This window comes from Branchiostoma lanceolatum, chromosome 2, assembly GCF_035083965.1.
Source record: "Branchiostoma lanceolatum isolate klBraLanc5 chromosome 2, klBraLanc5.hap2, whole genome shotgun sequence".
In the NCBI taxonomy this organism is placed as follows: Eukaryota; Metazoa; Chordata; class Leptocardii; order Amphioxiformes; family Branchiostomatidae; genus Branchiostoma; species Branchiostoma lanceolatum.
This window is the reverse complement of record NC_089723.1, coordinates 29,307,456-29,319,942: the sequence shown is the minus strand read 5'-3', so window position 1 is coordinate 29,319,942 and position 12,487 is coordinate 29,307,456. Positions and strand designations below refer to the sequence as shown.

The 12,487-nt window shown below is 41.4% G+C and overlaps 1 protein-coding gene across 29 annotated transcripts in view; it reads left to right on the top strand.

Moving 5' to 3' along the window:
- The window catches only part of LOC136428453 (myocyte-specific enhancer factor 2A-like), a 61,075-nt gene that overhangs the window by 18,426 nt on the left and 30,162 nt on the right, over positions 1–12,487 (top strand). For 27 of the 29 annotated variants that reach the window (XM_066417954.1, XM_066417952.1, XM_066417985.1 and 24 more), the window contains exons 3-4: positions 9,213–9,394; positions 9,647–9,763. In XM_066417954.1, coding sequence (XP_066274051.1) covers positions 9,710–9,763 — 54 coding nt within the window. In that variant the 5' untranslated portion in view covers positions 9,213–9,394; positions 9,647–9,709. Of the gene's footprint in view, positions 1–7,981; positions 8,004–8,877; positions 8,996–9,212; positions 9,395–9,646; positions 9,764–12,487 lie in introns of those variants that run through there. The other 2 variants (XM_066417958.1, XM_066417957.1) reach the window with 2 other exon arrangements.

Here is a 12,487-nt window from a genome sequence, read left to right as displayed (position 1 = left end):
GGATTTTTCAGCAATTGTACCCTACATTTGATCCATTAGCACTTTCAAAGGTCAAAATAGGCACTGCTGACTGCTGCACATATTTTTATGAGGTGTAGCTAGCGTTTTTATGATGTGGCTCTATGAAGCTGTGTTTTTGTTTGAAATAGATGATTTTGTATTGATGGCACATAAAACATAACGCAAAGGAAAATGCTGTGTCAAAAAAGGAGATTACAATATGTTTTTGTACATGTATTACAACCTCTAATGCTGACATATGCCATTGACTTTGGCCTTATCTCTCCCTCAAAGAAGCCACATGGTCGGCTTACCTTCCGGCCGTCCCCCCACCACAACCTGTTGCTGGTGTGACCTGTCCCATCTGCTGTGAGGCGCGCCCCTGGTGCCAACTGCCTGGGAAAATAGCATTTTGAACACCCTGGTCACACCAGCTTTACCCCTGCACCTTTTACCACAGCTGTAGTTCGTAAGCTAGCGGTTGTTAATATTCTCTAGGTCTGGAGAAGGATTGGACCTACAACAAACTGCTGTTGGAGGGGTTCTTCAGAGCTCTTGATTGGTTGAGGTTCTACGTTTGTGCATGCATGCGAGTTACGTTATTTCAGGTAGGGAAGTCAAGTTGCATTGCAACATTTCTCTGCATAATTGTGGGTGTTCAGACATAATAAAAGTAGATAGGATGTGGCATGCATAATGTATTCCCAACCTGCACAACGTACAAAATTGATTTTGCAGTGCACACTTTGGCTACAGTAGTTTATGGATGTATTATTGACATTGTACAGGGTATATTGTGCACTTAGTACGACCTTGGATGTCTAACGCTGGTGGCGTCAATCATTAGTAACTGTTAAGAGCTTCTGGACATGTATTATACTCTAGGAAAGAGAGCCATGTGTGTTAGTGCAGTGGGTATGTCTTGGTCTGAATCAGCATAGTAGCCTACATTATTTTTTTGGGGGGGGGGGATTATTTGCTGACTTTCGGTGGATGGGTATAGACTTGGTATCCATGCCTTGGATGTTAAATTGGTTGAGTTTGAAAATTTTTGGTGATTTATTGTATACAGGAAGAAAGTCTGTTAACGCCACCTTACAGATTAACAGCGTATCCAATGTTTTTCAGCACAGAGCACCATTGATAAGGGGGACTAATTCTTGTGTAGGTATGCTGGACTGGTTTGTGGGAACTGGCCCATTTGTTTGTTGTAGATTCTGGCCCTGCCCCAAAGTCTAGGAAGCCCAGACCGACCCTTTCCGATGCTCTTCTGATGTGTATGTTGACTGTCAGGGCAAGGCGAGGGAGCTGTGGCCACAGGCTTGTTTATCTAGCAGGCTGGGGTGAAGGGATGCTTTAATTTTCACATTACTGTGAAGTGTGGACTGGCAGGATTGTCATACACTCATGAAGTTTGACGTCAGCAAGGCGTGGCGGTAGGTTGGCACAGCGTTCTCTCCTTTTGATATTGCATGAAAGTAGCATTGACACAGGTATTACTATGCAACATGCGGATAATAGAAAATGGTATGGACCTGATCAAAATACGGCTTGGCAGTTTAAACAAGGAATATAAGGTGCTGCCATTGTGTAAATATTAAAAAATGTTGATCAGTGCCTTAAGAAGACAACTCCTTTTCAAACGCAAACCGTTACTTAAATATTCTTGATAATAACAATGCACTCAGTGTTTTGAATTTGTGCAATGTTTTTCAACAGCATCATAATATTTCCTACTTAGATATCTTCGTGTGTTTCCAAATCATATCAACATTCATTTTCCCATAAACGATCCTCTGCCGAAAGACAAATTGGGGTGCCTTCCCGACGGAATGTTAAAACATTTTGGAAGTGTCCATTACTAATGATTGGTGTTAAACAAAGGTCAGCGGTTCCTTCCAAATCTAATCAGCTACTTTCAGGCCAGATGAATTGCAGGTGTATTCAAGATGGCGAGAGAAAAAAAAGGTCCTTGTGATGATTTTAATATATGAAAAGACGTGATTATTGTCATGATGCTTTTGTATGTTTCTTTTTTTTGGTGTTTTTTTGTTTTTTTTGTTTTTTTACAATACAGTGGCGGCATGGTGGAAAAATATGTTATTCAATCCTGGTTGAAACCAGAAAAAAAGCTTTTGCCACAGTTTGTACAATTTTGCTCACCTCCAAAATGCCAAAAGCATACAAACCGTAAACCTCATTCCTTATTCTGACAGTCTAGAGAGAGATGCATCCATCCAAAGCCTTCAAGGTAGCCTGTCTGAAGGCTGATGTACCGTAATTGTTCCTCGGAGAAATCATCTCAATTCGAGGAAAAACACACTGTCGGTGTTGGATTATGTAAATGAGCAGCTCTGACAGTAAGTTATACATGATTGGTTTCAGTTGGAAAGAGCTGTGAAAAAGCAGGTGCATACTGTAAATGGTGAAATATTCCAAACGGTTTAATTTTTGGCGTTTTTGCATTGACCTCCTGAGCGAAGGTCACCACAAAATTTGTCCAGTTTTGCATTGCGCTACTAAGTTTTTTCAAGCTACGAAATTAAACACACCAAATTTCTTCTTTTCCTCCTGAATTAATTCACAGTAACATGATTTGACATTTATCTGACCGTAGTCAGGTGTGCCCTATGTGATGTTAGTAATGTCAGACCTATTCTTACTGCCACAATACCACTGGTGTGAAATGCCATTTGCCAGAAACAGCCTTCAAGTTTTTTTAGTGGCGTTACATAAAAGCAAATTTTCCAATGTGCACAAAAACTTAACTGTTATATCATAAAGCAAAAGGGAATATGGGGGCCAAGTCTTGAGAGCTTTTCTGAAGAAAATATTTCAAGTTACAAGTAGGTTTATCCACTAAACCTACTCTGAACTTTAGCTACCATACTCACATGGTGATATGAACACCCAGAATCTGACACTTTTAGTCTCATTGACCTACATTTTGCAGTTTAACTATTGTTAAAGTTGGAGGGTTACTACTCTCATCTTTGCAAAGAGCCGATTGCTAAGACTAAGACCAGAGCTGGCCGCCATTGTCGGCCACTGAAGAGTGGTTACCAATGGTGACGTCAATGGGACATTATTGTAAGATCATAAGAGGCTTTTTCAGCCACATTGCAGACAGGTTTTAATGGTTAGCCGAGGAGTGCTTTGAATTCTAAACTGTTGTCTTGAAGATGTAGCTCTATTATGCAGGTGCTGTCAGATCACTTATGGCTGAATGCTTCTTGCCTGTCATTATATCGTGTACTTTGTAAATTCATCATGTCAGGTTGGACAATAGGGAAGCCATACAAAGACATTATTCACATAATTACTGGGTAGGTTTTACTTGTTAAGTTAACAGCTTTTATGGCACATTGATAACATAGTTAGGGCTGGAAACACTTTTTTCCAAAGGTAACATAAAAAATCAGCTCCACAACACACATTTTGCCCAAATAGCTCAGACTTTAAGGAAGTTCGGATCACACTGAAAACTCATAAGAAAACATTGTAATTACATGTACACTTTTCAGAGGTGGTAACAGCCAATACAGCAAACAAAAATCCACATACAACTGTATACCTATGAGTCTAGTACATGGACTGGTGCAGGTAGACATCAGAAACACCTGCACAGCTCCAATTTTACCTGTACTATATTGTGTAGTATTAGCCTGCATATGCTGGTGGTATATCGATCCCTGACCCAGTACGTAAACAATATTAATGTATCACTAGCCAGTACAAAGTAAACTTGTTCCTTGGGCACACAGAAAGGGTGCCGTCATTCAGTTTTCATTTGGATTGGCACAATGTAACGGTGACATTAGTTCTCTATTATGCTGACTGTCACATAAAGATAAACATTACGGTCATGTTTTTTATTTGCTCAGCCATTGGCCAACATATCATCGCAGTATGTCTGTCAGTACTGTCCGTTTTACACCTTGTCCACGCTTTGAGAGTTGTGGACAAGTCTTCCCAACACCATTTGCGTGGGGTTGTTTTTGTCTAATTTTCTTGTTACTCACGTGTATCTGATGAAGTAGATATAATGTTGTTTTTCATGCAGTGGCAACTGAGTGGGCGTCAAGCTTAGCAGGTTGGTTAGTACGTACAGCTAAATTTACCAAAGAGTCAAGGAAGTGTGCCTAAGTGTGGCTAAATCAGGTATATTGGCAATTATTTTTACCCTGTGGATACAATACTGCTTTGATTATTCAATTTTGCTGATTTTGAGAGCACCGTTTGATGTGTTTATTGCATTTTTCCTGCGTGTTCCTCCGTAATTTTAGTAGCCCGAGGGTATGTCTGGTTGGAGAAACTAACTAATGGCTATTACAGAAGTCAGAAGTGAATATAATATGGGGAAAGATCAAGGGAAAGTACTCTAAGTGAGAAGAGTTCCTTTCCTGAAGAAGGCTGTATTTATACCAGGTATTTTTGGTGCATGACATCAGGGGGGTTTTCCGAGCGCAGTTGAAAGGACCACAGCTCAGTTGCTGTTTTGTTTAGTGTTGTTGCTGTCATATGCTGAAAGGTAGTGTTGGGTAATTTGAGCCGTCTTCTTTTCTGACAAGATGTGTTTACTAAGTAAGCGATAGGTGTGCTGAGTTGTCCCTTGTTGTTTACCAAGACCCTTGTTTTTTAGTACGTCTTCGTCTTTTGATTATGGTTAGTAACAAACCTTTACTATCAAACTGAATCAAATCAATAAGTTTTAACATGCTAGTTACTTTAAGTAATGTTCCACTGCAAGTTCTGTTAGAATAATGTCGATCCAAAGGGCAGCATGGGTTCTCACCAATGTTTGCAATGGGTTTTCACCGGTGTTTGGAATGAGTGGTCATCCAGGCAGGGTAAGGATCTGTTATCCTCTTCACCGTGTAGTAAATGCATTGTTACGTGTCTCAGGATTGGTAGAAGTAGTGCCAGAGACATTGCAGTCTTGACAGCTAGTCAGAGGATATTTAAAGTGTTTTTTAAAAGAAGTTCAAGAAGAATAGAAGAATCATTGAAGACACAGAACAAGACAGCCAGGAAACTTAAGCCACAGTTATGTATATTCTTGTCTAGCAACAAGACATTTAGAAATATAAATGTTTCTTGGTTCAACTAGATTTAACACGTCTCCAATGGTGTTTTACTGGCTTATGTCTGCTAAGGCAATGGTGGCAATGGTTCCTTTCTGACTTTTCAATTGTAAGGTACATGTCCTGATTGACGCCTTTCAAATGATCACTTTATTGATTTTTAAACACCATTATGACTGTGGTTGGCTTGGCTTGTCTTCTATCCCATACAATTCATGTCAAGGTTATTGGCCTCTGTCTGCATGGTTAAAAGAGACAACACCCTTCATGATAATTACTTTAACCTTTTCATATTTGGTAGACTATTGTTATTATCACAAAGGCGAGTCATTTTCAGGTTGTTCAACTCTTTAAATAGTTTAATTCAATAATGCAACCATTGTGTATTGTCGTTGGACTTGTTAGTCCTTCTTGAGTAAAGAGGCTAAGCTTTTGATTCTACAAAATTGTTTCTCTTTAGAATTTTAGACATTTCTATCTTTGTGTAATAGTGTGGTAGTAACAGGATGATAGAGATTTGTCCAAATCGCTTGTGATGGGCTATCAACAAGCTATTCTATCATACATCAAATTTCAATGCATGACCCTAATCTATGACCCAACATTGTTTCTGTCTTGAAAGGGTTACTTACGGATAAAACAGTCCATGTTATACCATGTCCATATTACACCGTGGTAGATTTTGTGCAAATATATTATTTTGATTCTCATTGTATTTTTCAGATAATATGCTGAAGTGAGCAATAGCTGGTGCAATTTTAACAAAATGTTAAACGTTATCATTTAGATATTTAGTTAGAATGTAAAAGCATTTAAAGAAAGCCAGGTTCAGTAAGATTATCATACAAAACAGCATCTCTTCTTTGCAAACGTTGAACATATTTTTTTTGTAGTTTCAATCGATACCGGATCATGAGTCCAAACAGACTGACAAATTGGTAACAAAACCATTCCAGGCTGAGAGCTAGATGTGTATTGTTTCCAATTGCTTGTCTGGTACTCATTGGTGCCTTGTGGGAGGGTCGGTCCAACAGATCAAAGCGAGAAGGCTACCTTTGTCATCACTCTTTGTCTTCGCCAGCCTTTCTGCATATGCTGGTTGTCCCAATTGTCGTTTCTCTTTTGACAGGCAATAACTCGCCAGCCTTATCTGAGGAACGCCACATCAAAGCGCTGCAAATACGGATAACATTGATTTTTTCGTACTCAGATTGTCACCGGTCGTTGTTGGTGCAATGAATTTTTGGACGCGTTGTCGTTCTCTCGTGTTTTAGAGTAACGCAAGTCGGGTCTCCAGAGATACGAGGGAATGCAAGAAAGTGAAATGAATTCGGGGAAACAATCCGTGTGTATCGGAACATGTATGCTGACAAGGCTGTTTGATGTAGTGACTATGACTTTGTTGTCGAGAAATCTTGTCTCGGTACTTAAGATTGATAATTGGGAAGGGCTGTAAGATGGAAATGCATGTTCACGGTGCCATTATTTTGTGGTGGAGTTGTCACTGCGAAAACCTCGGGGGAAAAAACCTTCGGCAAGCATTTTAAGATTTACAGCAATATTGTTTTGAAATTGAACTTAGCTAGATTGTCTTCCAACCAGTCCCTGGGGCTTTACTTTTTTCTCATGAGAAAATTGTCTTAAAACTTCTATACATTTATACTACATATGTTTGGTCTTAATTTTTCTGTCCAACAAAAGTCTTTTGAGAAGAATTAATTGATCTTTTAAAAGTTCTGATATAGTGGTGCGGATCGAAACGCACGTTCCGGTTCCGGTCCGGACTCGAGTCCAGAGGTTTCGGTTCAGGTCCGGACTTGTAAGGTCCGGTCCGGCACCAAACATTGCCGTCACATTATGTGACTGATGCTGTTACCATTGTTAATCCCCCTAAATTCTCTAAACTAGGGAAAGATTCACACAAAAACACGTCTGCAGTCAGAACAACGTGTATATTTATAACAAAAGTACTAGTATACTCTCTAATCAGCGTGGTGACCTACATGTCGGGTTGTTTCTGGTGGCGTCTAAAGAGCCTTGCCCCCCCTTGCAATATATTTTGACGCCCCCGGCACACCGGATCATTTTTCTCACATACTGCCGGCATTGTGTTTACCTGACCTGTACCCTGTGACACGCAATGTTCCCGGGCTGCAGGCAAAGGCCGCAAAACAAAGCTTCTTCTCTCTATCTCAGGTCAAACATGGCCGCCACTGGGCCCATTGGGGAAGTCCCCCAACGCATGACATGGCTAAGCCAATCACATCGCTAGGTTCCCTTGACGTCACCCAGATCTCGCGAGGAGTTGTGAGACTTCCTGATTTCGGCAATAGCGGCCATAGCGGCCATATCAGAAGCCAACAACAAATGTTTGCGTCTTTTCCATCGCAAACTTCGTGATTTATAGAAGGTTTTAGAGAGTTAAGGATCAAACAGAGGATGTACATATGTACATAAGTGCTAATTATTTTGACAAGTCCAAAAACCGGTTCTCAGCGTTTCGGTTTTTTTGGACTCGGACCGAAACGTTTTACAAGTCCGGAACCGGTCCGGCCGGACCGATCCGCACCACTATTCTGATACAAGTAAAAAGTGTACATCAGTGACGAGGAATGACATTGCCCAGTGAATTAGAGTTTTACTAGACAAAGCAGAAGGACAGAAGCAGAAAAAGAAAGTGGTTTTAAGTGCTGCTGGTGAACAATACCCACATGTGATATTGATTTCCTTATGACTTATGATGGTCGATGAAGGAGCGCTGGGCATGATGTCCAGGAATGCGAGCTATGAAGGTCAACCCAGGCGCATCTCATGTTCAGGGATGTTGTGTGGGGTGGCTACCTCCCTCATAGCACGGGGATGTGTGCTGGAACTCTATCCAGGCGGCTTCTGTGGGAGAGGAGAGATGATGAGTTTGGGGTAGGTTGGAGGTGGACAGGATCCTTTGTGCGGGAGTTCAGGAGGGTTGGGGTTGAGAGTAGGATGGTTACTGCCCAGGCATGGCTTGTATGTGTGGTATGGCAGGCGCCCCGGTTCCATGTGCCATGTATGGCATTCTACTCCGCTTGCTCCCACCAACTGCTCCAGGCCAATTAGGCCACACATAGGGTTCTTGTTTTGTGTCTCCTCCTCCGATTATTGAAGATTAGAAAGTTAAAGGCATAAGTGATTGTTGGCGGTACATAGGAGGTACTGGGTGTTTTAGTTTCATTTAGGAAAGACAAAGTCTGCAGTGTAGTAGTGCTAGATATTGGTTTGAATGCGCAAATGAGCAGGAGACAAACTACATGTATACATGCTTAGGAAATAAGAAGGCAAGATTTAGATGAACATCGCAATTTTATTGCACACGACGAGAAGACAACAGATTACAGTGTATTGTCTTTTGGGTATTTTAATTGTTGCCACATCACACATAGCAGTTCAAGAGGTTCCTAGGCTACAGTTTTGTCTGCTAAAGTGGTACGTGGTTGATAGACTGGCCAGTCTTCAGAGAGGGTTTTACAGAAGTGTCATGTTCCAGACCTGTGTCCAGGACCCAGTGTCAGTTACACTTGTTTAGCCCCTAACTGATGTCATTGGAGACAGGGGCGGCTGTGAGTTTGGTGGCATGTCAGCTATGTGGGAGGGCTTCAACGTGGCTGTTTACCCCTCCCTCTTATCTGCCTACCCTGGGAAGGGGCGTACATAACAGGTCATAGGCAGCCTCCCAACCTCCCAATTTGGGCATGGACAGTGCGTGTCAAGGGTAAATGGCCTTATTACTTGGTTTGGTATTACAAACTACCCTCCCCGTCCAGTGTGGCAGCCATCTTCCATGCTGCCGTCGCCTAACGGTTTATTCTGTACAACGTGTGTAACGGCTGTACCAGACTCACGCGGGAACCTTTTCCTCCTTTTCCGCAGCTCAGGTAGGAGGTGTAAAAGGTTTGTTGACTCCCGACGATCACCGTAGTTATTCTCCACGGGCTATTGGGAAGTTTATTGGGCCACCCTATTGCTGATAGCCTCAGCCTAACACATTGGCCACTGGACGTCGTTAGAGAGGTGGTCGCCCCTGCAGCCATCCTCGCAAATCCATTAAAAGTACAAGAGTAATTCTAATGACCAGTAATTTTTCTTTTCCAGAGTCCCGTTGGGCATCGGTTTGGGTTATTGAGTCTTTGATTGAAGGGCAGCGAGCGTGAAATTACCGGATTAAAAACCCCAGTGACTCCAGCCACCACTTGCAGTTCTTCTGGTCCAAATGGATAGGGATGCGACGTAGGAAGACTGGGAGACAACTAGACACAACCCGACTGTACAGATAAGTAAGTACCTCGCTTTTGCTGTTATTCGGGTGTTGTGTTTTGTCTTTCTCCACATGTGTGGCGTAAGCGCGGTTATTAATATCCGGATTGTTTACCTGGCAACCGTTGGATAAGCTTGGCCCATCTGTGTATGTATATGTAAGTAAGCCTTCTAATGGTATGATACATATACACCTGACTCCAGTGCCAAAGATTTAAGAGCTACCGGTGTATATACCCAAACAACTAATGTATTTGTCTGTTTTACTTCAGGAGTATTTTGCTACCCACTTCCTTGTACTTCGTGAAACTACTGCCAGACAACTGAAGAAAGCGATGGGGCGCAAGAAAATCCAGATTGCTCGGATTGATGATGAACGCAACCGTCAGGTAGGGCACGCAATTTTCTAATTCATATACCAAAATTTTGTTTCGGTGGTACTGCTCAAAAGGGGTTGATGTTCTAAACCTAATCATGATATTGCAGCAAGTAATAGATGATATTTTCCCGTGATTGTTGACGGCTTTTACAGTCTAGCAAAAGGGTGCATTTTTGTATCACCATCTTCAACGAACTTCGCTCATTTCTTGCACGGCCTTTTCAGTAGTGAAATACAGAAGTGGCTCTAGCTTCGTACTGTCAAAGGGGAGTTGATGTTATCAACCTAATTGTATTCTTCAAATGAAAGATGATATTAGCCTGTAGTTATTGACTGCATAAATTATAGTCTAGCAAAACAGTACACAATGTCTTTGCTTATTTCTTCCTCAGCCCGTTAAAGTAGTGAAAGACGGAAGTGGCTCGAGGTTCGTTGAACTACAGAAAAAATGAGTTAGTGTGGCTTGATAACAGCATCCTGGTATTAGAGGGCTGCCTCCTCGCTAATCAGAGACCGTCACTCCTCCTCTCATATCTTGTCAGTTTGAGTCTCCTAGTTACCTTCCAATCTTCCGCCAATTTTGAAAGGAAAAAAAGTTCGAACATCTCTCTGTTCTGTGATCAGAGCGGATTTCCGGCCTAAGAAGTTGGAATTGCTCGCGGTCAACGTATTGAGCTTTTGATTACCTTTAATTTGAGATAGCCACCACGAGGTGTACGATAGACAAGGTGTGGTGAAGTCGTCAGAAACAGACACACTGTTTGGCGGAAGTCTTCCAGACAACAGTGCCTGTTTCTGACGATGACATCTTTCTATACCAAACATTTGCACGCACACTTTCCATCCAAAAACAGCCGTATCTCCATCTGCTAGGTCCATTTCGGCAAAAACAATGCCAAGGTTATTGTATTAAGGAAAAGGTTGCACGTATCAAGAGTTAAGGTCTTTATTTTGAGCTAACATACAAAACAAATGTAGCGTAGGATTGGCATGATTTTTCCCTGTTCACACGTTCGGGAGTGCGTTTCTAAATAAACGAGACATTGACACTGGTGAATGTATGTTTTGAAAGCCTGTTCTTCTTGTAAACCATACCTAAGAGACGCCCCTTGATGACGTATGCCTCAGCTCATTTTCGGAAAGTTACGTATAATCTAGAATTGTTAATGTTATAATGTAGCTAGGATAGCAAGTCACTAGTATTAACTTGCTTTTCTCTTAAATAAGGCCCAATACAGCCAATGCTAACGTGGTCTATGGTACCAAACTGTCATTTCTACAGAAAGTTTTCGGATATTTTTGACAGATCTAAGGTTTTAAAACTTAGTTTTCTAGCTTGTTACAATCAGGGGATGTGGAGGAAAATGAGTCAGGCATGCTTATTCATTGAGAGACTGCTGCACAGAATTTGGAAATATTTTCATATCGCTGCATACCAGCATTGATTAACTGAACTGACAAATTTGGGCATATAGGGACCCACTGCTCTCATTCATCAATTGCATATTTGAGTGAGACTAGCGCAACAAATCACAGAATTCACATTTGTGTTTCATTCTTCTCGGTAAGCAAATGAAATGCAGGATATTCTTTTTGTAGGCATTCGTGGATGATGACAGAGAGATAATGGAAAGTTTAGATGTAGCCCTTAAGTGTTGATAAGCTCATTATCAGGTACTTTGTCCCACTAGAACATACAAACAAACAAAGGGTTTTAGGAGTAACACATCTTACAAAATCTAACCTTCTCCATGGTGATACTGTGGCTGACACAAATCTGGAGAGTAAAGTAGCCCTCGGTGACAAAAAGGTTAAACCTGCATAAATGGCTCTGTTCCCTTGTAAAATCCTCTAAGATCTTTTACAAGCATTGATATTATATGGAAGAATCATAATGTAAACCTGGAGGCAGAAACTTGCAGGCAGCTCCCAGTTTGACCTATTTGGAACAAAATTTTCTCTTCCCCTAATTGATCCCATTTGGGCATCTTGAATTTGGGACGCTAAGAGAGTTTGCCTAACCATGGAATGCATAGAACAGCTTTGAATGTCTATGAAGCAGCGTTTTTAGATGGTAAAGATGTATCAATGGTTTGAACCCTGTGCAAGACGGAAAACTCCGAGGGTGATTAGCACTCAAACAGGAAAGAAAAGCTTGTGGGGAGGATGGTTTGTCTTTGTTTTAGCAAGTCAGTGTACATTTGTGTGACATCAAGAGCAGAGGTCCCACCAGCACCAAACAGCCATGGTGGAACACACGCAGTTGTATGGTAACAGGCCTTTCTCTACTGTTAGGATACAGTACACATCATTAGAACCAGTTACGTTTATGTAGAGTAATGTAGGAAGCAGAAGAAATACAGTTTGTAGTTCAGGCCTAGACTGTTTTGGACTTTCCTTGCCAGACATTGAAATTTGTTGGAACTTTAGGGACTTTTGACAAAGCAGAGGTAGATTTTATCAATTTTAGATAAATGTATAGAACACAGGCTTTATCCATACACCTGCAATGGTGTTAAAATCTACCAGTAGATAAGTAACATCAGTCGTATTATGCAACAGCTTTTGTACATCAACAGAAAGTTGGAATGGCACCACAAAAACAGAGAACTGTTCTAAGGGTTTTTCCTGCCCCTAGCTTCAGCTGGATTTTCTCACAAGAGAAACAACTCCATTACTAGACTGGCCGTCATTTGCTTTAAGAGCAAATTCAGGATGTTTCGCCCATACTCCT